The 23137-nt window shown below is 40.3% G+C and overlaps 1 protein-coding gene across 1 annotated transcript; it reads left to right on the plus strand.

The window, feature by feature from the left end:
* The first annotated feature begins 451 nt into the window (after positions 1–451).
* On the plus strand, positions 452–937 carry LOC141618303 (uncharacterized). The gene has a single exon (XM_074435404.1). The coding sequence runs from the start codon at positions 452–454 to the stop codon at positions 935–937; it is 486 nt and encodes a 161-aa protein (XP_074291505.1).
* The last annotated feature ends 22200 nt before the right edge of the window (positions 938–23137 follow it).

A 23137-nucleotide genomic window follows, 5' to 3' on the forward strand; every position in this document is an offset into this window, starting at 1 on the left:
CATTATTAATAATGTGCTTTTCAAGAGATCGCAGGCTGGACCGTACCTCAGATGCCTGGAACCACAAGAAGCTGAACAGATATTATCGGAAATCCATGAAGGACACTGTGGCAATCACAAAGGTGGCAGAAGCCTGTCAAATTCATGGACCATACATCCATTAGCCATCCGAGGAACTACATTCAATCTCTGCCCCCTGGCCGTTCATGAAATGGGGCATGGACATAGTAGGCAAATTACCTCAAGCACCTGGACGGAAAGCCTTCATGCTAGCAATGACTGACTACTTCTTCAAATGGATAGAAGCAGATTCATACAGGCAAGTCAAAGAGAAGGATGTCATATCATTCATCAAACGCAACATCATATGTAGATATGGGATACCTTCAGAAATAGTTTGTGACAATGGCACGCAGTTCGTGGGAAAAAGAACAACAGCTTTCTGCGCACAATGGAATATCAACCTGGTAACATCCACACCAGGCTACCCAAGGCCAACGGCCAGGCGGAGTCCAGCAACAAAGTAATAATTAGTTGCCTGAAGAAAAAGCTAAAAAGAAGAAAAGGCAGATGGGCTGAAGAACTCCCTCTGGTTCTCTGGGCTGACCGGACTACGCCTAAAACAGCCACAGGCCAAACCCCATACTCCCTGGTTTATGGGTGTGAAGTAGTGATCCCAACAGAAATTGATATTCCATCAGCCAGATGTAGCCTGAACACAGTAGCAGAAAACACTCCCCTGATGGAGGACAGTCTGGACTTAACAGAAGAATTAAGAGATCCTGCCAACATCAGATTGGCAACCTACCAGCAAACAGTGGCTAAAAGTTACAATAAGAGTGTCAAGGCCAGAGTATTCAGAATAGGAGACCTTGTTCTCAGAAGAGTTTTCCCAAATACTAAAGAGGAAAATGCAGGCAAACTGGCTCCAACCTAGGAAGGTCCTTACCTGATCGACTCAATCGTTGGTCAGGGTGCCTACAGGTACAGACCCTGGACGGCGAGATGATTCCCAGAGCCTGGAATGTTGCACACTTAAAAATAGTTCACATATAAAATGCACTCCTCAGCCCAGGTAAAAACCTTTACTTTACCTTTTTGCCTGGCCTGACATGCAACTACGTGTATGATACTTGCTGTTACATAAATAAATATCCTACATGTTTCTTCTTGCTATACGCCCGATTATTTGTTAATATGAAATTCTCTTACTCTTTAACTTTTATCAAATTGAATCTTGAATACTTGTTTACTTACACAGTGCATTCATTTAGTTCACACTCTACTTAAACAAATTTTCAAGATTGAGGGCTACTCCACTAGCATACACACTACACATATGTAAAAGTTATGCAACTTTCAGTTGCGAAATTCTCAAAACAGGCCTTAAAAATAATGAGCTCAGTCCGAATAAATGGGCTAGGGGATACTCTCCCTGATTCGCTTGTCATAAATGGGTCATATGCCCTCTATACAGGCATGGGTTGTAAGCCCTCCAGACAGGCAAATACCCCACCCATAACACAAAAGCCTGGCCAGATCCAGCACGAAAGCTTGGCAAGATCCAGCGTGAAGAAACTGGCCCGATCCAGTAGACTAACTGGCCTGATCCAGTATAAATACAAACTGATGTGACCATTATTTGAGCATATTTAGTCCCCGAATTAGCCTTGTTCCCATGCTTTTTAGTGCATATTTGGGTCATTTATTTTCTTTAGTCCTTTGTTTTGCATATTCTTTGAGGTTTTGATCCCTTGGTAGGAAAGGAGTGCAAACCTTGCATTTTCATGGCAAAATGGAGCTAAATTGATTGAATTCAATGACCAAGCATCAAAGAGAAGACAAGAGTAGAAGGCCTTTGTACATATTGTAGTAGATGGGCAATGATGAGAAAAGATCCTTGCATCCCCGAAGAAATCCTCAAGGATTGTATGAAGAGAAAGGAAGAAAAGAAGAAAGGAAGAAGCTGATCTACAATCCGAGTGGATTGCCCACAATCCGCCCGTCCAAGACAAGCAATCCGAGCGTTTTCCTCAGAAGGCCGCTCGTCTAAAACCACCACAATCCGCCCGTCCACCCCACAAATCCGCTCGTCCAAAACCACCACAATCCGCTCGTCCCGTGCTCTGGACGCTCGGATTGTGTGACAGCTAATCCGCCTTCTACTTGTTCTATGAAGGATGCGCATACCTCAGGAAAGACTAGCAAAAACGAGACTCGCATATTTTTCTGAGAGGAGCGATTCCTCACGGACTTACTCGTCATTTAAGCCCTTAGTAAACCCTAATTTGTGTACCTAATCCCCACTATAAATACCCCATTAGTCTAATTAGATAATCATGTTCTTCTTAGCAATCTCTAGTGTAGTTTAGATCAATCTAATCTCTCTTTAATCTTGTAATCAACTTTTAATCAAGTCTTAATACAAATCTCATTTCCTTAATCTCTCTTTTGTTCATCTTTCCTTTTGGGTAATTGAAGATTATTTGGGTTATTATTGAGAGATTGACAACCTTCCAATCAATTATCAAGTACTTCTATTATTCTTTGCTTTATTATTGGAATCATTAGTAGGTATAATTCTCTTAATCTCTTTTTATTTATTGTTAATCATCTTCATTTATTCATCATGTTTTACTTTGTTGGTATGATTGACAACCTTGCTAGCATGTTCAACATGATAATGAGTGAGTAGTTTCCTTAGCTAGGGTTAATGGGTAATTAGGGGAAACCAACATGGGGGATGATTCATGCTTAAATTAATATGTTTTCATAGTTTATTTGCTTGCTTGTTGTGATCTCAACTTATGCACATGTTATGTTTGATGAAATGCGAGCCTATGAATCCTTGCATTTTTTACCCATCACCTGTCTTTTCAATGAGACTTGTAAGACATAAACCAACTCGAGTCTCATTAGACCATGCATATAGTTGAGTAGGGAAGATTAAGTCGACTTGTAGGTGTTGTACAATCTAATCGATTCGGCTCCGGGACCCAAACTTTCATAGGATTGTAAGATATAAACCAACTCGGTCAATCACAACAATAATTGCTTGCTTATAATTTGAGAATATGTTTGTATGATCAATTCCCATGAATCCCCTATGACCCCATGACACCCTAGTGCCTTTTATCAATTGTTTACATCCCTTTTTAATCATCTTGCTTGTTTACTTTCATTGCTATTTAGTTTAGTGATCTTCTATTCAAACCCCAAATTGTGACACCCCTAGACACCGCTACTTGCAATTGAAAATCTCATCTCAATTCCCGTCCCTTGGGATCCGACCTTTACTTGCCTCTTTACTAATAGTAGAGTTGTTTGTGGAGTTATAAATATTGTTTTGGTCTAGGTGCTCCTAGCGATAAGTACCGAAAACTAAACCTCTCAAGAGAGTCCGACCAAAAATGGCGCCGTTGCCGGGGACGGTGTTAACTTGATTTAGATTTTCTTAGATTGTTATTAGTTGTGTCTTTCATTGCCTTGGGGAAGTAAAACTCCTCAAGGTTTGTTCTAACTATTTTCAAGTTGTTTGATATTTTGCAAGATGGATCTTATAGATTGTTTTGTAGAGGACCACTTAAGTATACCTTTCTTCAAAGACCCCATGCAAGCATTGGAAGCCTTGGAAGCAAGTGAGGCTAAAAATATGTATTTGGAATTAGAGGTAGATCTTTTTGAGGCTGCTCTAGCTAACAAAGAACTTACTCATGAGCAATCCGAATTAGTACATAACATCCTTGTGGAAGCATATCAACCTATTGAATATGAGCAATCAATCCTAGAAGAAACCTTACAAGCCCAAGAGCAAGAGGAATTCGTCATGGAATTCGAGTATGACGAGATTGATGAGCCCGAAGAACAAGTTGAACATGCTATGAGAATGGAGTGTCTAATGGAAATGGAACAAATTCTCAATGAACCTTCAGAGGAGGAAAGTGAGGTACAAATCCCTACTTTAAAACCCCTTCCCCCAAATTTGAAATATGCTTACCTTGATGAATCAAAGACCAAACCCGTGATTGTTAATGATAGACTTGATGAAAGCCAATTGGTAAAATTGCTTGATGTGTTAAAGCAACATGAAAAGGCTATAGGTTATAGTCTAGATGACCTTAAGGGGATAAGTCCCAACTTTTGTATGCATAGAATTCATCTAGAGGAGGACCATGGACCTACCATCCAATCTCAAAGGAGATTAAACCCTCACATGCAAGAAGTTGTCAAGGGAGAGGTTATGAAATTAATTGATGCGGGAATCATATACCCCATATCGGACTCTTTGTGGGTTAGCCTCGTTCAAGTGGTACCTAAGAAAGGAGGTACCACGGTGGTGACAAACGAAAAGAATGAGCTAATACCCACAAGGAAGATCACCGGTTAGCGTATGTGCATTGACTATCGAAAATTGAATTCCGCAACAAGAAAGGATCATTTCCCCCTACCATTCATTGAACAAATGCTTGAGAGGTTAGCGTCCAACAAATTCTTTTGTTGCCTTGACGGGTATTCGGGATTCTTTCAAATCCCCATACACCCGGATGACCAACATAAGACCACCTTCACATGCCCTTATGGTACTTTTGCATATAGGAGGATGCCTTTTGGCTTATGTAATGACCCCGCCACTTTCCAAAGATGCATGATGAGTGTCTTCTCTGATTACCTAGAGACCATAATGGAAGTTTTTATGGATGATTTTAGCGTTTATGGAAAAGACTTTGATTCATGTTTGCATAATCTTTCTCTTGTATTGCAAAAATGTGAAGATGTTAGTCTTGTTTTAAATTGGGAAAAGTGTCACTTCATGGTCAATGAAGGAATTGTTTTGGGTAATTTAATCTCGGAAAAGGGCATCGAGGTCGATAAAGCTAAGGTTGAGGTGATAGAGAAACTCCCACCTCCCGTGAATGTTAGAGGGGTGAGAAGTTTTCTCGCTCACGCGGGTTTCTATCGCCGTTTCTTAAAAGATTTTTCAAAAATAGCGAAACCCCTCACTCAACTCTTACGTAAAGATGCCCAATTCCATTTCACTGATGAGTGTGTTGAAGCCTTTAATAGAATCAAGGAAGCACTAATCTCGGCACCGATCATTTAACCTCCAAATTGGGAACTACCGTTCGAGATTATGTGTGATGCTAGTAACTACGCCGTTGGAGCGGTTCTTGGCCAACGGGTAGGAAGAGCTCTTCATGCCATCTACTATATAAGAAAGAATCTTGATCCCTCCCAAGTGAACTATGATACCACCGAGAAAGAGCTTCTTGCCATTGTCTATGCTTTGGACAAATTCCGTTCCTATTTACTTGGATCCAAAGTGATTGTCTTTTCGGATCACCATGCTCTCCGACACCTCTTGATAAAGAAGGAGGCAAAACCAAGGTTGTTGAGATGGATTTTGCGTCTTCAAGAATTTGACTTGGAGATAAGAGACAAGAAAGGAGCCGAAAATGTAGTGGCGGATCACTTGTCAAGGATCCGGTTTCATGATGAACAAGGAGAAACGCCGATCAATGACTCATTTCCCGACGATATCTTGATGGCCATTCAAACACAACTTGAAAGGCACATCACCCCGTGGTTTGCCGATTATGCCAACTATACCGTTGGAAGAGTACTCCCTCCAAACTTGAACTACAACCAAAGGAAGAGGTTCTTATTCGAAGTAAAAAGGTACTTTTGGGATGACCCAAATCTCTACAAAGAGTGTAGTGATGGGCTCTACCGAAGATGCATCCCTCAATGGGAAGTCCAAGGAATCTTGGAAGGATGCCACTCGTCACCTTACGGTGGGCACCATGGAGCAAGGAGAACCATTACAAAAATTCTTCAATCGGGCTTCTATTGGCCTACGATGTTTCAAGATACAAGGGAATTTATCATTCATTGTGATGCTTGTCAAAGGACGGAGAATATCTCTTGGAGGAATGAAATGCCACAAAAGGGCATACTAGAGGTGGAGATCTTCGACGTTTGGGGGATCGACTACCAAGGGCCATTTGTGACATCCAATGGGAATAAGTATATCCTTGTGGCCGTAGACTACATCTCAAAGTGGGTGGAGGCAATTGCCACCCCAAACGATGATGCAAAAACGGTCACCAAGCTCTTTAAGAAAATAATCTTCCTAAGATTCGGAGTCCCTAGAGCGATCATAGGTGATGGAGGAACGCATTTTCATGAAAAGAAGCTCACATCCCTTTTGACCAAGTATGGTTTTCAACATAGAACCGGCTTAGGATATCATCCTCAAACAAGCGGTCAAGTTGAAGTTTCGAATAGAGAGATCAAGCAAATTCTTGAGAAAGTGGTGAACAAGACCCGAAAGGATTGGAGCACAAAGCTTGATGACGCTCTTTGGGCGTATAGGACGGCCTATAAGACTCCCATAGGAGCCTCTCCTTACAAGCTTGTTTATGGAAAAGCATGCCACTTGCCAATCGAATTTGAGTACAAAGCTTTTTGGGCAATCCGAGCCCTTAACCTTGATCTCAAATTAAGTGGTCAAAAGAGGATGATACAAATTCAAGAGTTGGAAGAATTCCGACTACAATCTTATGAGAATGCCAAGATCTACAAGGAAAGGACAAGATTGCTCCATGACAAGAGGATCAAGCAAAAAGCCTTGCACAAAGGGGATAAAGTCCTTCTATTCAATTCCCGCTATCGACTCTTTCCGGGAAAGTTGAACTTTAGATGGATGGGTCCCTATGTGATGACCGGGGTTGGAAAATATGGGGATTTTGAAATCAAGGCGGAAGATGGAAGCAAATTCATGGTCAATGGTCAAAGATTGAAGCCGTATTATGAGGGAGCATTTGTTGGAGAGGTCGAGGTCACCTACCTCTGGCCTCCTCATCCTTGAAAGAATCATCAAAGGGAGAGTTTGGTGGAGTCCTCCCTAAACCACCACTTGTAAATATACTAACCCCTCTAACTTGTATTTATAACTTTATTGCATTCCTTTTATCATAAACATAAATTCTTTCCATGAGAGTAAGTGAGGGAGGGTCACTAATGATTTTTGATGAAGGAAGGAACTAGTTTTCAAGTGTGGGGAAGCCTTTATCGGAATCAATAAAATCAAAAGAAATCCGCAGCAAGAAATCCGAGCGTCTAAAGAGGAAATCCGCTCGGTTTGAAAAAAGACGCCCGTCTATTTAAGAATCCGCTCGTCCAACAGGAATCCGAGCGTCTGAAGATCAATCCGCTCATCTGTTTGCTGCAACATTTTAAGAAAAGTTCCTGTAATAGAATCCGCTCGTCTTTGAGAAAAGACGCTCGTCTTGCTTCAGAAAAGACGCTCGTCCTGTGCTCGATCCGCTCGTCTTGGCTGCTTCAAAATTTTGCAAAAATCCGCTGTAAGAGAAGCCGAGCGTCTTCCCAGGAATCCGCTCGTCCCAGAATGAGAGAATCCGAGCGTCCTGTGCCCGATTCCGCTCGTCTCCCTGCGGCATTCACTCCCGATTTTTCCAATTTTAATCGTCCCTACCACACAATTTGTGACACATCACCCTTCCTTCCACTTGTATTATAAAAACCCACCTTCTTATGACTCCAAAGCATATTCCAAACACTCTTTTATTCCACAAAATCAAAAAGCCCCAATTTCTAGGGTTTCAAAAGCAACATTCAATCCACAAAGAGTATCTTCATACTTTAACAAATCAAAAATTCCAACTCAACAATCAAAGAATGAGACCAAAGGGATCTTCATTTAGGGATAGAAGAAGACCAAGAGTAAGAGGAAGTTCTTCTACCTCTCACATGAACACTCTAAGGAGGGAGCATGAAGAAATTGTGGATCTTACCAAGCTTGATGACTTCTCAAATGTTGAATTCGTCAATGATGTGCAAAGGCTCGTTTTTCACCGACTTCTTCGTAAGAACATTCTCCCTACTAAGTTTTTATGTCATAGAACTTTAAGGAAGCTTGGGATTTACCATCAAATGGAGGCCCTTTTTGAGTTGTTTGGTCTCTTTACCCTATTTCACATGCACGAGCAAACCTACCAATCCCTTGCTCTTGAATTTTTAAGCTTCTTGAAAATCACAACCTTTAATAGAACGATATGCATAGAATTTAGGTTGGAGAGTGTTTCAAGAATGATGACTCTAGTGGAATTTGATAATGTACTTGGTCTCGATGTCTCGCCTACTCGGACATCAAAACCGAAGAGATATAGTGTTGCACCCCTATGGAGGGCCATGACCGGCCGAGATTTCATGTACATCAAGGAGTGTCTAGCTTTCCACATTCAAAATCCTATTTTGAGACTCACTTACCGGTTCCTTTCCGGCACCCTTCTTGCTCGTCGAGACCCGGCAATTGTGAACGAACTCGATCTTGTGTTCATGGAGTCTTATCTCGATATCCAAGGAAGGGGTGGGTACCACTTTAATGCGCCTCTTGTGCTACTTGAGAAGTGGGCTAAGTTTAGAAACGGTGATGATGATGGGATGAAACACATCGTTAATGGAGGGCTCATTACAAAGATTGCAAAGCATTTCAATCTAAAATTTAATGAGAATAATGAGTACACTCCTCTTTCCGGGAATACAAGGATAAATGAAGACCTTCTTCTTGTGCATCATCATTGGATAACCCTTGAGGGGGTTGATAAAAGGATCAAGTGGATAACAAAGGGGAGTGATCCAATCTACTTACCAATGACCGGACTACCAAGAATCTCACCAAGAAGGGGACCTTTATCACCGATCCCATCCTACCTCATCCCCGCAAACCCAACCCAAGCAAGGCAAGCACCACCACCACTAAATCCCCAACAACAACAAGAGCAACAACCACAAGCTGAGAAAATCAAGGTACCTCCCTACCCTTTTCCATATCAACCGTACAACCACCCTAACCCCTTTATCCTCCCCCGTGATGACTTTATAACGGGAATTCTCTAAGATTTGCACTTCCGACAATATGAAGCTAACGTGGATAACTATTATGCACTTTACCCTCAATTCCACGATATGATTCAACGAGGGAAGATTAGTGATGAGGGAGCATTTCCCTCTTGGGCACAAATGGATATACTCCTCCCAAATTCGGAAAGAGCAAATGAAGGGGCAAATGGGCGACAAGATGAAGGGAGCGACAAATCTTGCGGTGGGGATACAGTGGAGCTTAGTAGCGAAGAAGATGAGTTCATGGACCCTAATACAAGTGATGCATCCAAGGAAATATGGGATAATGACCTAGAGGGAGATGATGGCGATCTCTAGAAGATCTCTTCATAGCTAGATGGAGCGGGCATGAGGCACCCATCTCAAGCTTAAGTGAAGTTTCCTTATCTCCTCTCTTTATTTTCAACTTTCATGAAAGAATTTAATGTTTTGTTAACTTGTACAATATGTGACTTTGACTTTTTTGGAGAGTCCTAGCAACACGAGGACTAACACCTCGGCCCCATTGAGGTGTTCTTTTATTGTTCCCACATGGAAAATCCAAAATGACAATATATAGCTTCATGCATTGCATCTTGTGTGCATGAACTACCCCAAAATTTAAGACATTAGAAATAATGTCTATCTCGGTTTGGGGAAGTACATGCATACGCAATGGGAGGTAATCTAAATTACGCTCTCCGTCATAAACAAAAACCCATGCATCATGTAGTGTAGATTAATATAGCTTGCATTTAGTATAGAAATCATGCATCATACTTGCATAATTTCCTATCACATTGGCCATTGAGGACAATGCCCATATTAGTGTGGGGATGGGAAATTCTAACTTAACTTTTATTCAAAAATCCAAAAAAATCAAAAATTTCGAAAAAACCATAAAAAATTGAAAAATCCAAAAACAAGTTCATTTCCTTTGTAGTGTAGACTTGTATATATTGTTTGTATATATTATGCTTGTCTATCCTTGTTCACATTGATCGACTACGCCACATCCGAGACATGAGGATATTGAAGACCGCATGGTATGATCTTTCCAATCTCCTTTTTCCTCTTTATGTTAATGACTATGTGGCTTTATTTTGATTGATGCGGTATAAACAATGTGAATTTAGGACTTGCATTTAGATTATATGGCATATTAGTTGGTAGAATCATATGCATTAGGATGTATATATGTTAGTTGCATCATGGCATGTAGTTTGCATCTTAGAAAATTTTGCGAAACCGTCTACTTGGGAAGCTTAACAAGTGTATATAGGCCCTAGTAGATGCTTTTTCTTCTTAAGACTTTGTTTGTTAGAATACTTGTAAAACACCCTAAGATGTGTCATGCTAGTATCCTTTGACCCATGGATTAAGGCCTAGTCAAGAGTACCTTGTGGTGTGATAACTCCTTGGCTACCGTTTATTCCAAGGTGACCCTTGAAACCATGCATCCATCATCCATGTTCTACCATATATTTTGTCATCAAAGGGAATGGACACAAAAAGAAATTGATTTGAGTTCAAGAAATAAAATGAAAAGTGAAAGAAAGTTTGCAAAATGCATCAAATGAAAAGAGGAGCAAAAATAGACTCCTATGCTTCAAATATAAGCCACCCTCACTACATATGGGGTGACTTTGAAAATGTTCAAAAGAAAATGCAAAAAGTTGAAAAGTTGTCAAGTATTGAAATGCCAAAAATCAAAAGAAATGGTAAAAAGAAAGTGTTCTCAAATGTTATATGCCACAAGAAATTGGGGGGAAAAACAAACAAAAGCAAACTCCCAAATGAAACTCAAATTCTATCGATCCCTTTATCCATCGTATCCATTTTCGTGCATGGTAGAGAGGGGACGACCCTTCTTCTTGTCTAGGCAAGAGGGGGAATTCCGCTATCCTCCAGTGTTTCTAACACTATAGGGAGTCTATTCTTGACAAAAGCATTTAACGATTGAGGACAAAGGTACCCTAGCTTGATACAACTTGGAGGTGATTTATTGGTATCCTTCTAGGCTTAGTAATTTGAAGAAATCGCATCTATGAAGGAGCGTGTACCCTTGAATTGTTTCCCTTGTAGATAATTTCCGCCACTTAGATGAGGAAAGTGGCTATTCTTTTGTAGATGCATCCATTACTTGATTCTATGTGCTTTAATGCTTGGATGTGTCGCCATTTTGGCAAGACCCACCTTGCCTTGCATGAAGGCATCCTACCTCATGGTTGTCTTGTTGTGAGTTGAAGGGGCGGAGTGAGACCCGCTAATTGTCTCATATCGGCTATGCTATTAGGTTAGTTTAAATAATGGTCCTAGTCTTTGTCACCTCTTTACTCGGGACGAGCAAAGGTTCGGTTTGGGGATATTTGATGTGACCATTATTTGAGCATATTTAGTCCCTGAATTAGCCTTGTTCCCATGCTTTTTAGTGCATATTTGGGTCATTTATTGTCTTTAGTCCTTTGTTTTGCATATTCTTTGAGGTTTTGATCCCTTGGTAGGAAAGGAGTGCAAACCTTGCATTTTCATGGCAAAATGGAGCTAAATTGATTGAATTCAATGACCAAGCATCAAAGAGAAGACAAGACTAGAAGGCCTTTGTACATATTGTAGTAGATGGGCAATGATGAGAAAAGATCCTTGCATCCCCGAGGAAATCCTCAAGGATTGTATGAAGAGAAAGGAAGAAAAGAAGAAAGGAATAAGCTGATCTACAATCCGAGCGGATTGCCCACAATCCGCCCGTCCAAGACAAGCAATACGAGCGTCTTCCCCACAAATCCGCTCGTCCAAAACCACCACAATCCGCTCGTCTCGTGCTCTGGATGCTCGGATTGTGTGACAGCTAATCCGCCTTCTACTTGTTCTATGAAGGATGCGCATACCTCGGGAAAGACTAGCAAAAAGGAGACTCACATATTTTTCTGAGAGGAACGATTCCTCAAGGACTTAATCGTCATTTAAGCCCTTAGTAAACCCTAATTTGTGTACCTAATCCCCACTATAAGTACCCCATTAGTCTAATTAGATAATCATGTTGTTCTTAGCAATCTCTAGTATAGTTTAGATCAATCTAATCTCTCTTTAATCTTGTTATCAACTTTTAATCAAGTCTTAATACAAATCTCATTTCCTTAATCTCTCTTTTGTTCATCTTTCATTTTGGATAATTGAAGATTATTTTGGTTATTATTGGGAGATTGACAACCTTCCAATCAATCATCAAGTACTTCTATTATTCTTTGCTTTATTACTGGAATCATTAGTAGGTATAATTCTCTTAATTCCTTTTTAATTATTGTTAATCATCTTCATTTATTCATCTTATTTTACTTTGTTGGTATGATTGACAACCTTTCTAGCATGTTCAACATGATAATGAGTGAGTAGTTTCCTTAGCTAGGGTTAATGGGTAATTAGGGGAAACCAACATGGAGGATGATTCATGCTTAAATTAATATTTTTTCATAGTTTATTTGCTTGCTTGTTGTGATCTCAACTTATGCACATGTTATGTTTGATGAAATGCGAGCCTATGAATCCTTGCATTTTTTACCCATCACCTATCTTTTCAATGAGACTTGTAAGACATAAACCAACTCGAGTCTCATTAGACCATGCATATAGTTGAGTAGGGAAGATTAATTCGACTTGTAGGTGTTGTACAATCTAATCGTTCGGCTCCGGGACCCAAACTTTCCTAGGATTGTAAGATATAAACCAACTCGGTTCATCACAACAATAATTGCTTGCTTATAATTTGAGAATATGTTTGTATGATCAATTCCCATGAATCCCCTATGACCCCATGACACCCTAGTGTCTTTTATCAATTGTTTACATCCCTTTTTAATCATCTTGCTTGTTTAGTTTCATTGCTATTTAGTTTAGTGATCTTCTATTTAAACCCCAAATTGTGACACCCCTAGACACCGCTAGTTGCAATTGAAAATCTCATCTCAATTCCCGTCCCTTGGGATCCGACCTTTACTTGCCTCTTTACTAATAGTAGAGTTGTTTGTGGAGTTATAAATATTGTTTTGGTCTAGGTGCTCCTAACGACAAGTACCGAAAACTAAACCTCTCAAGAGAGTCCGACCACAAACACTACAAAAACTATGACCTTACCCAAATAAAAAACACAAATAGCAGACAACAAAATATCAATTAAAGGTCAATCAGGCACAGCTGACCAACCACAAAAATATTCAACCCAGGGACTTCCCCCCTAGATGGGACCTACTCACCAACCTACATTAAAGAATAAAAATAAATATTCATTCTAGGGACATCCCCCCGAGATGGGCCAAACCAAAAACAAGAATCAAAACTGGTTTCGAGTCAGAAACTGACCCACAGCCCTCCACCATTTGCTGATCAGCAGACCTCTCCTTGGAAGGAGGATAGTCCACTTCTTCTTCCTGCCCCAAGTTGGCCAAGTCAGGATATTTGGCATCCAGAGCTGTCTCGTCCTGATCTGGATCCCACCTAGCCCTATCAGACTCGGGATCTCTCATGGCATCAACCCGACCTTTACCAAAGAAATATTGGGCAGCAATAGCAAACCGTGCCTCAACCAACTCCTTTTCAGCACCAAGTTCTTCATTTTTCTTCAACTGATCCTGCATAGCCTGTCTCTCAACAACTAGCTCCCCTTTTACAGCTTCAAGCTCCCCTCTCACAGCTTCAAGCTCTTTCCTGACCGCTTTCTCAGCATTTTTGGCTGCCACCTCACAAGCCTGCACAGCCTTAGACGCTTCCCTGGCTGACCCAAGCTGGGACTGAAGTACTGATTCATTACCCCTGGACAAATACAACTCGTGGTTAACCCTATCCAACCTCTCTTCCAAGCTGCTACTCTTGGCACGAGCATCCCTCAGCTGGCAAGCACTAATCAACCCAGCATCCAAACCCTGAAAAGAAGAAAGGAAAGCTTATTGAGTAAGTCTAAAGCAAAAATCAATACAAGGAATACATAGTTATAACCAACCTCTTTGGCTTGGGAGGCAACGGCAGCACCATTCGTCATGAGAGAGGTCAGGAGAGCCACAACCCTAGTAGAAGACTCAGCAGCATCACCAGATAACAGCTGGCTATCAATGTTAGCAGAAAAATCATTTATCTGTGCTCAGGCAGCTTCTATATCGCCAAACTGGGTAGGCACTCCCCCGATGCTCCTAATTGGCTGGGCCTGAATAGGCTCCTCCTCTCCCTCCGCCTCTTAAGCTATAACAGCCTCTCTTCTCCTTTTGGCCGCCTGAACGACCTCAGAAGACACAAATTGAGCTGGCTCCCTTTGAACCTGGGCATCAGAGACTAGAATGTTGAGAGTTTTATCACTCCCACTAGCAGTAGCCTCCTGACTCCTGGACTGCTCAGAAATTTTGGCAACCCCAGCCTTCAAATCAGCATCACTAAAGCTAGCCAGCCTAGCAGAAGATCTATATACTAGATAAACAAAAGAAACACGTATAAATTGCAGGAAACCAACAGGAAAAGGAAAATCATCAGCATAAAAGAATAAAGAAGACATACAGGAAAGAGCAGAAGAGGTAAGCTTGCCTTTAGGCGCCTTAATACCACTCAGCTTATGCCTCATGTACCGGGGCAGCAAAACCCTGCCCAAACTGCCAGGCCAAGTCCTCTCTTCCTCAGGAAGAGCCAGGAAAGCCTCTATCCTCGTAATAGACTCCTCATCAAGGGGATCAAAACTCCAATCAGGAGCAGCAAACATCCCCGAATCACTCAGGTAAAACTTACACACTTCAAATATACGCAAAATAAAATATGTATAAATCAAGAATTACAGGAAACTTACCACTCTCCAAGCCAGGATACCTTAAATAGTCCAGGCCAGACCCAGACTCTCAATCCGGACAAACAGGTAAGTTTTCGCCCAGCCTTTATCATCACCCGATTCTAGGTTGGTGATCAACTGAGACATCTTTGATCTAATCCGTAAATTAAAACGACCAGCAGAATGATTTTTTAGATGATATACTGCCTTGATATCATTAACAGTAATTGTGAGATTATGCTTGGCACATAAATTCTCAATAGAATGAACCAGTTTCCAAACCATCGGCATAACCTGGAAAGGAGATACCTTCATAGCCCGAATGGTGTCAATCATTAAAGGAGTCAAGGGCAACTTACAACCAGCCTTGAAGGCCCATTCATAAATACAAAACCAGCCTGGTGATGTCTAGTTGGCCCTGACAGGACAAGATTTGGGGATCCAGACTTCAGCTGAATCACGGATCAATTTTTTCTCTCTTAAAATCCCATCATAATTTGTTTTTAGCTGATTCTCCTCAGAAAAAGTAGACTTAAGTGATCGAAGAGCAGTAAAGATAGAATCTTGGTACCTAAAAGATATGACACGGGCAGAAGGATCTATCTTAACCACCTCCTTTTCATGGGCTTCTGTCGGATCAGGATTGTCAGTAGCCTTTTGAGAAGCAGGACGTTTTTTAGCTCCCATATTTTTCAAAGTTCTTAAGTGAATATTCTAATGGAGGTTGGGAAGAGTTTTAGGTAAAATTGCAGAAAATAAATTAGGGTTTTTCTGAGAAATTGGGAGGATCTCTTAGAGAAAATATGGCAAACAAGAAAGAAGAATTTTGGCAAATGTTGAATTCATTCTCAATCGCATATTTATAGGAGGGAAAGAGTGGTTTAACGGTTTAAAAACCCTAGGAAACACAAATCTGTCAGCATGGCATCATTGATAGCCGTTGCCGCATTTAACGGTCACAAGAAGTCTAAGAGTCCTAAAATAACTATGATTCTTTTTATTTTTTAGCCCGGTAAGTTGACATCTCACCCCTGGCCGGATCCAGCAGGGATGAGATGTCAAGGGGCAATTGTTGGTCCCAATTTAGCCTGGACCGACCTCAGTCTAGCCTGGCATAATTAGGCTGAGTGGGGTAACCAAGGTCCGGACAAATCTAACTACTATTTGACAAATGAATCATAGTCCAGGGCAGGCAACCTGTTACCTTGAAAGAAAAGTCTGCTGCCAAGAAAGGAAAGCATAGAACAACCTGGCAGAGCTCTTAAGCATGCCGGATTGAATTATCAAGCAACATAACGGTTACATAAAGGGAAATGTTAATGTCCTACTTTCATGGAAGACCTATTCCAATTCCAGAAGCATCTTATTCTCACATATCAGATCGTGTAAAACATAACAAGCCAATGTTTGTTGAAAAAGACTAAGGCAAGCGGATTAATAGGGACTGTGCCCTATTTTTCAGCAAGCGGTTACCAACAGCCAAGAGAACGTTGAGCAGCATCCAACGTTAGCATTTGAGAAGTATAAATAGCATCATCAAACAATTGTAAAGGGGTCATCAATCATTCATTATTATTTGCAGATTACTCACTACTTTCTCTCTAGCATTTTGAGTTTACACGCAATACTTGTACCCAGCCTAGATAAGAAATACAACTACATTATTTAAATCTTCATTCTCATCTATCTCACATTTATATTTTTATTTCTAATTTATAGAACTAGATACCCTGATCACATAATAAGTAAGCCGGATCCTTCCAGGGAAAATCCTGCTAAAAAAGTCATATATAATTTAAATAACAAAAAAAAAGGAAAAACTCACAATCTATTTTTCAAATTATTACTACCTCTTAAATTTTGGGTGGAGAGGCAGTCGAATAAGTGACTTTAGGTGTTAATGTAGTAGTCCTAATTTCAGCCATAATGGTTTCGTGTAACTCCTGAAAATGTAAAAATTCAAGTACTTACTATATGTTAGATAATGTTACCCTAACAAATTTAAAGGCGTTTATTATATAAAATGCGTTCGCTTTAGCATAACTACCCCGGAGATGTCAACAGTAATGAATTCTTCAGGCCATTGCACAATAGAACCCACGACATCTTGCAAAAGCCAATTTTCACTACATGGTACTATTAGAGTACCATACTTCTCTAGATATAACTCGGTCACTTCCACTTCCCTCCATCCCTCACGGAAGGCAATGCCTTGATTGCCTTCAACCTCAACTCCCCTAGCAACAACAATTCTGCCTGATGCCACTGTAGAGGTTTGGTAGTAAAGAACACAAGGTTTCTTGCAAACGACCTTCACATTTTTAACTAATTAGTATATATACATGCACTACTTTAAATAATAAATTTAATTAATTAGTATATATACATCAATTATAAACTAGTCGTAGTAGCTAATACCTCGTCAAAACCCGGAATTGGAGATGATAAGAACGTGTCTTCGGCTCCCACCTCCACCTCCTTCTCCCCTGCCTTCATGGCTTCCTCTTCATCTACCCCATCTTGATCTTTTGCCATGTCTTTCTCACTTCGCATGCCCGCTTTTTTCTTCTTCTCCCCTGCTTCCTTTATGACTTGCCGAACCATAACCAACTCTTCTTCAGATGGCTTATCCCCCATTTCCACCATTCTGAGTATCAACCTGGCCATTGTTTATAGTTGTGTAGTAGAAATGAATATGATTAAAATTAGTATAATTTCAGCATATATATATATATATATATATATATATATATATATATATATATATATATATATATATATATATATATATATTATGTTGAATAAAATACGATATTCATATACCCTATCATCACCACTCCTTGTCCTTCGAGTATTTTTCCCAAAATACTTAGTGATACCAACATGCGTCGATACCCCTCTCACACGACCTGGATGCTCGCTTGCCGGGTGCCCTAGCAAGAATGTCATCGCGTCCTTCAGGCTTCCATTTTCCTTCATGTACCTCCTTCTCACAGATCCTCTACATACACATAAAACCATTATGCAACTAAATTTTATTTAAACTCACAATTATATAACCGACCACCAGTGGTAGGAGTAACATATTTATTCAAACCTACAATTTTCTCTTTCATGGCCTTATCATATGGAGTTTCTAACTTTCCATTCTTTGGAGTGTGACCGGCCACCCAAGCGTCATGATGATTGACAGTTCCAAGCTTCTTCTTAATCAATCTATAATCACCTCTGGAGCCATGAAAGATGCCCTCTTTCTTTGAAATGTTCTCCTGGTTCTGCCTACTCATAGTCTTCAAAAATGAATTGTATCGAGTAACTTAAGCATATTTCATTACTTATTAAGTGATTACTAATAAAGTGATCCCAATGAGTCACAGATAAATTACCTTAAACTTGTCAGACTGCCTATAAGCAATAAAGTTAAGCCAATCTTGCTGGCTGACAAACCGATTCTTCTTCTTTGGTGGTTTCTTGTTTATCTCCCCGGTCTTCTTGTCGAACAAGTGGTTTTGAGCAGCCTTTAACTTCCATGCTCTGAAGGAATCCCCTATCTTTCTTTTTAGGTAACCATCATGTTCTTGGGGGACAGTGTAAGCTGCCTGCATATGTGGTGAGCATATTTGGTTAGTTTCGGCTAATAGCACATATCGAATACTAAGATAATTTCATCTCACTGCATTTATTATTGTATATACATACCTTTATTCTCCCCCATAGCTTTTCCTCCCGGTCTTGACTCAACTGATTGATACGCGGCAAACCGAGAGGCACATACTCTCTTACACAATAACCAATCCAACTCGCGAAATTTGCAGCAAAGGTACCATTTGGCAGCCCCGTTAATGGATCCCATTCAAGTTCATTAGGTATCCCTCTCTCTATTGCTTCTAGGGAAACCCTATGGGTCCTTCGCCCAGTATCCGATTCCAAATTATTCTCATCACCTGAATCTTCTTCGTTTGACCTTTTCCCATAATTTCTTTTCCTCTTTCCACCCATATCTAAACCAGAAATTAACAAACTACTAACTTTAAGCATTAAGTCGATATAGCAGGAGCACCGTCTCCAATAAATGATCACACATTATACCTAAAAATATAGATTTGTTTAACACACAATATACTTAAAATAATAGGTGTTGTTTAACACACAATAAACCTAAGATAATTAGGGGATACTATCATAACTAAGAAAATAAAGACATTAAGTTAATGAGATGAAGGCGTAGGGTTTATTATTACTTCTTCAAAGAGGAGAAGCCGGCCCCGGTATGGCGATGACCGAGGGGACGGCAGAGGCAATGGGGATGGCAACGGCAGAGGCGACGACGACGACGACGATTGTAAAGACGACGGTGACGGAGAATAGTAGTGGTTCTAGGGAAACTCAGTGGTCGAGGGTCTTAAGTGGGCGAGGAGAAGGTTTACATGTGTGTTGTTTGAATATTTGATTGAAAGTAGTAAACACGGGTTAAGCGAAACCGTATTCTGTATTTTGCAATATGACCACGGCTGACTATAAACGCGTAATTGTTTTCATTATATTACATCGGTGGGTGCCTAACCGTTGTCATTTATCTTTCATTGTGTCATGTTTTTCCCGCAAAAAAAAAGCATCTTCCATATTTGGTAATCCGTATTAAGTTAGTACAAACTTCTTTCCTCAATTAGGCAACTGAGATAGCAAGTGGGGGAAAATAGAAATTCAAGACTAAATTATTCACAACCCAATGTAACTTATTTCCTCAATTAGTTTCCTAAATACAACCCAATGAGCAATTAATAAACATACATTAATCAAATGACCCAAAATACACTACGTCATGGACAATATCTCTTCCCATTAATGATGGTGTAGGAGTCTATTTCAACTCTGGTCTTTTCCTCCAAATCCGACATCACTTTTGATGACCTAAACCACCATTGACGCCAAGCTTTTGTTGCTTCACTCACGGTAGATGCATACCAATCGCATCTGGGTAATATATACCCCACCATCAAATCCTCAGAAGAACCAACTTGGAAAGCCGATGAATTTTCATCTGTACCTTCAAGAATTATATGTTTAGGGGGGAACTTAATGAAATGGAAAGGACATTGTTTCTTTAACCTTTCTCGTAACGCATCCATTTTCTTCTCGCTTTCAATATAGCTCGGTTGACGCCGCAATTCCCTTAATCTTTTATTTTCTGCTTCTTCTGACAACTTACGATCCCTCTTCACCCATGAACTCACAATATTTGTACCTTGGTCTGGACACGGGGGCCCATGGGGGCGCTTGGGAAACAAGCGTTTGCATTTGTGGAGTCGCCACCAATTTATTGTGGAAAATTGGAAACCGTTCGAATAATTCGCATCATGTCAAGACACAAAGTAATGACATAGACACTAAGAACTCATTACCCTTAGCATTCTATGTCTAGAATGACTCTCGTGGATGCCAATGAACACGGATGTTCATAGAGATCTGGAGTAAGGGGTGCGGGTACGTATTAGGAAGTCCTTTTAATGAAAACCTAATCCCGCCCACCTCGATAGCGGCCTTTACTAATGATTAGGTAAGTTATTCATACTCGATATGTTGTCGATTATATGCATGCAATGCAACATCCAACATTTTGATCCTAGCATGTGAGATTAGACTATGTCGGTGAACATGTAATTTAGCACTTAATTACGTCGAATTAGGGTTTAGAATTAATTACATGTGAAAACAAATAAATAAATCATCCAATACAATAAATAAATAAATGCAATAATTAAAATTACAATAATTACAACGAATTAATGATTAACGTCAAAAATATATTTTAGACGAATAATTTGAGAAAAACAAGAGAAAATTTAGGTTAGAAAATACGGACAGATTAATGGCGATATTACGATTAATAGTCAATTAATACGTAAACTAATGAATTAGGTCAAAGCAAGAACGGACGTTCAGAGACAGAACTTAACCCGGAACAGCGCAGCAATGCTGCGTCTCTTGGAAGAGGCGCAGTGGTCACTGCGTCTGTTCCTGAGGTGAGTTCTAGCTGTGAAGTCAGAACTGCTAATTGTTAACGTTCATTGGTGTGTTTAACGATTGATTATTGATATTTGACTCGGATGAAGGTGATTTAACATATTATTAACATGTGAATTGGTCATAAAAGTGGTAAAAAACGAACTAAAACGAATTAGAACGAGTTAAGACTAATTAAGAAATTAAGTACAAATTAATTAGGGTTGTTAAGGTTATCAAGACGGAAACAATACGGAAGCCGTGGTAAACAGATGAAAACATATACAAAAGTCGAATTCCAGAGATTTGATATGAACGAATCGAATCTTCAAAATCCGGGTTTGATTTGATGACGAAAACCCGCAAATATTGATTATAAGGGATCTAAATCGGGATTTAAAGGTGATAATTACTATGAATATGCGTGTTATAACTATTATATACGAACGAATAAGAAGAAAATAAGAAAAAGAAACAAAAAAAGACGAATTAACAGAGAGGCGAGGAAGAAGAAGAAAAGCAGGAACTGCGGCAACCTCTGGAAGAGGCACATCAGATGCTGCGACTCTTCAAAGAGGTGCAGCAGTTGCTGCGTTTCTTCTCGATGTCTGCCAATAGTTAATCCGTGAAAAAAATTTGATAAAAGGGTTTTAGAAATCGTTCTTAAGCATATTTTTAACGTAGACCTTACATTAATTGGTACAATAATAAAATACAATAATAAAAGATGGGATTTACACCCTCAAACTTACATGTTTGACAAAATAAGATTAACTAAGTTAACGTTTAGTGATTGCTCGACTCTAATGTATGATGAAAGTGCCCTCGTGAGAGGATTTAGATTAAATTGATTGATTAATTGAGTGTAGTTGGTCAAATTAGTCGGTCATGCAACGTGACTGGTACTCAGCAGGATCCGAGATTACGTGGTCGATTTATCAAGCACGTAGATGTCAATAAGCTTAGAGCACAGTCTTAGAATGCAAACGGAGAAGAGAAGGGCGGACACTCGCATGAGAAATATGAGGAACGAAGGTCCCTATTTAGACTAATCAGGCGGAGGAATTATGGAATAACTGAAACTTTGGAAACAAATCTCGAAAAGATTTGAAAATACGCAGAAAAGATCTGGGGAAGAAGCGCAACAGCCACTGCGACTCTTGGAAGAGGCGCAGCAGTTGCTGCGTCCTTTCCCCAGAGGTTTCCTCTTGCGGAAGAAAGATTTCCGCATTTCTTTTATGGAATTGCGGTAGATCTCAACTTCCTTATTCCTTAAAATATGAATTTCGGGATATATTATACCAAAAGAATATAAAATTGAATTATGGAATAAATATCTGGAATATTCTTGAACATTTCGAGTTAACATTTTAAACGATTTATTAGAAAATGCAGCGGTTTTTGACCTGGACTTCAAATGAACTCTAATTACCGTCAAAACGACCGTAATGGCGTGTAAATGACGACCAAGGGGTAGACACAAGTATTTGAGCTATCACTTGACGATAAACTTACGAACAGTCATAAATCGTTCCGTGTACCAAACATGCAGCCCAATCATCACCGGGTGGTTTGCGGGAGGTGCAGAAATGAGGTATCTACAGAGCCCCCACTTTGACTGAGGCTTGGACAAGGCAAAAGTCAAAGTATAGCCATCAGGTCTACCGAAGATTACAACCTGACGACTATGGCGACGCGAGGCGGCTCAAGGAATCTGAGCCAAGGACCTGTCGTCGGGAACATTTTCGAGTCTGTCGACTATCGAGGAGGGTCGTTTAAAGTCCATTAGACTACGTAAGGAAGCTCGCTAGCCATAAGAAGAAACCATACCTGAGACTTCCTTCCCAAGATGCTTTCGGAGGTGCGTAGGAGTCGAGGTTAAGCGTATTAGCTAAGGCTAGGACCTAAAAGATATATAAGGGTTATGCTAGGGGTATGAGACCCTAAGAGGAAAACATCGGCAAGAAGGCGGCCTAAAGGGTGACCATGGTTTCGGCGTATGAACCCGGAAAAAGGTGATCCTAAGGGGTTAGGATCCTATAAGTGAAGGTTAGGTGTGGGAACATTGGTAGGTTGGGAACATAAAAGAAGGTTGGTATGAGAACATCCGGAGAACGATACCTTTGCCGAACTCCGAGGGGAAACAAAACATAATATTGAGGGCAGTAGGACGTCGGTAGAAATTGCTGGGGAGAAATCTGCTTTCGTCGGTCTCAAGCGAACACTATATCTCGAGAAGTACAATCGGCTGTCATGAACTCTCGCTGGGAAAAATGATAGGGTATTGATGAAGGCGTGTCGAAAAACCGTCGAAAATCCGCTCGTTGCTGCAAGCGAAGTCTTGACGAAATATCTTTGCTGGGAAATAAAATACTGTGACGGCTCACAGTCTACTTGAAGATAAAATACTGCGACAGCTCGAAGAAAATATGG

Source organism: Silene latifolia, chromosome X, assembly GCF_048544455.1.
Source record: "Silene latifolia isolate original U9 population chromosome X, ASM4854445v1, whole genome shotgun sequence".
NCBI lineage: Eukaryota > Viridiplantae > Streptophyta > Magnoliopsida > Caryophyllales > Caryophyllaceae > Silene > Silene latifolia.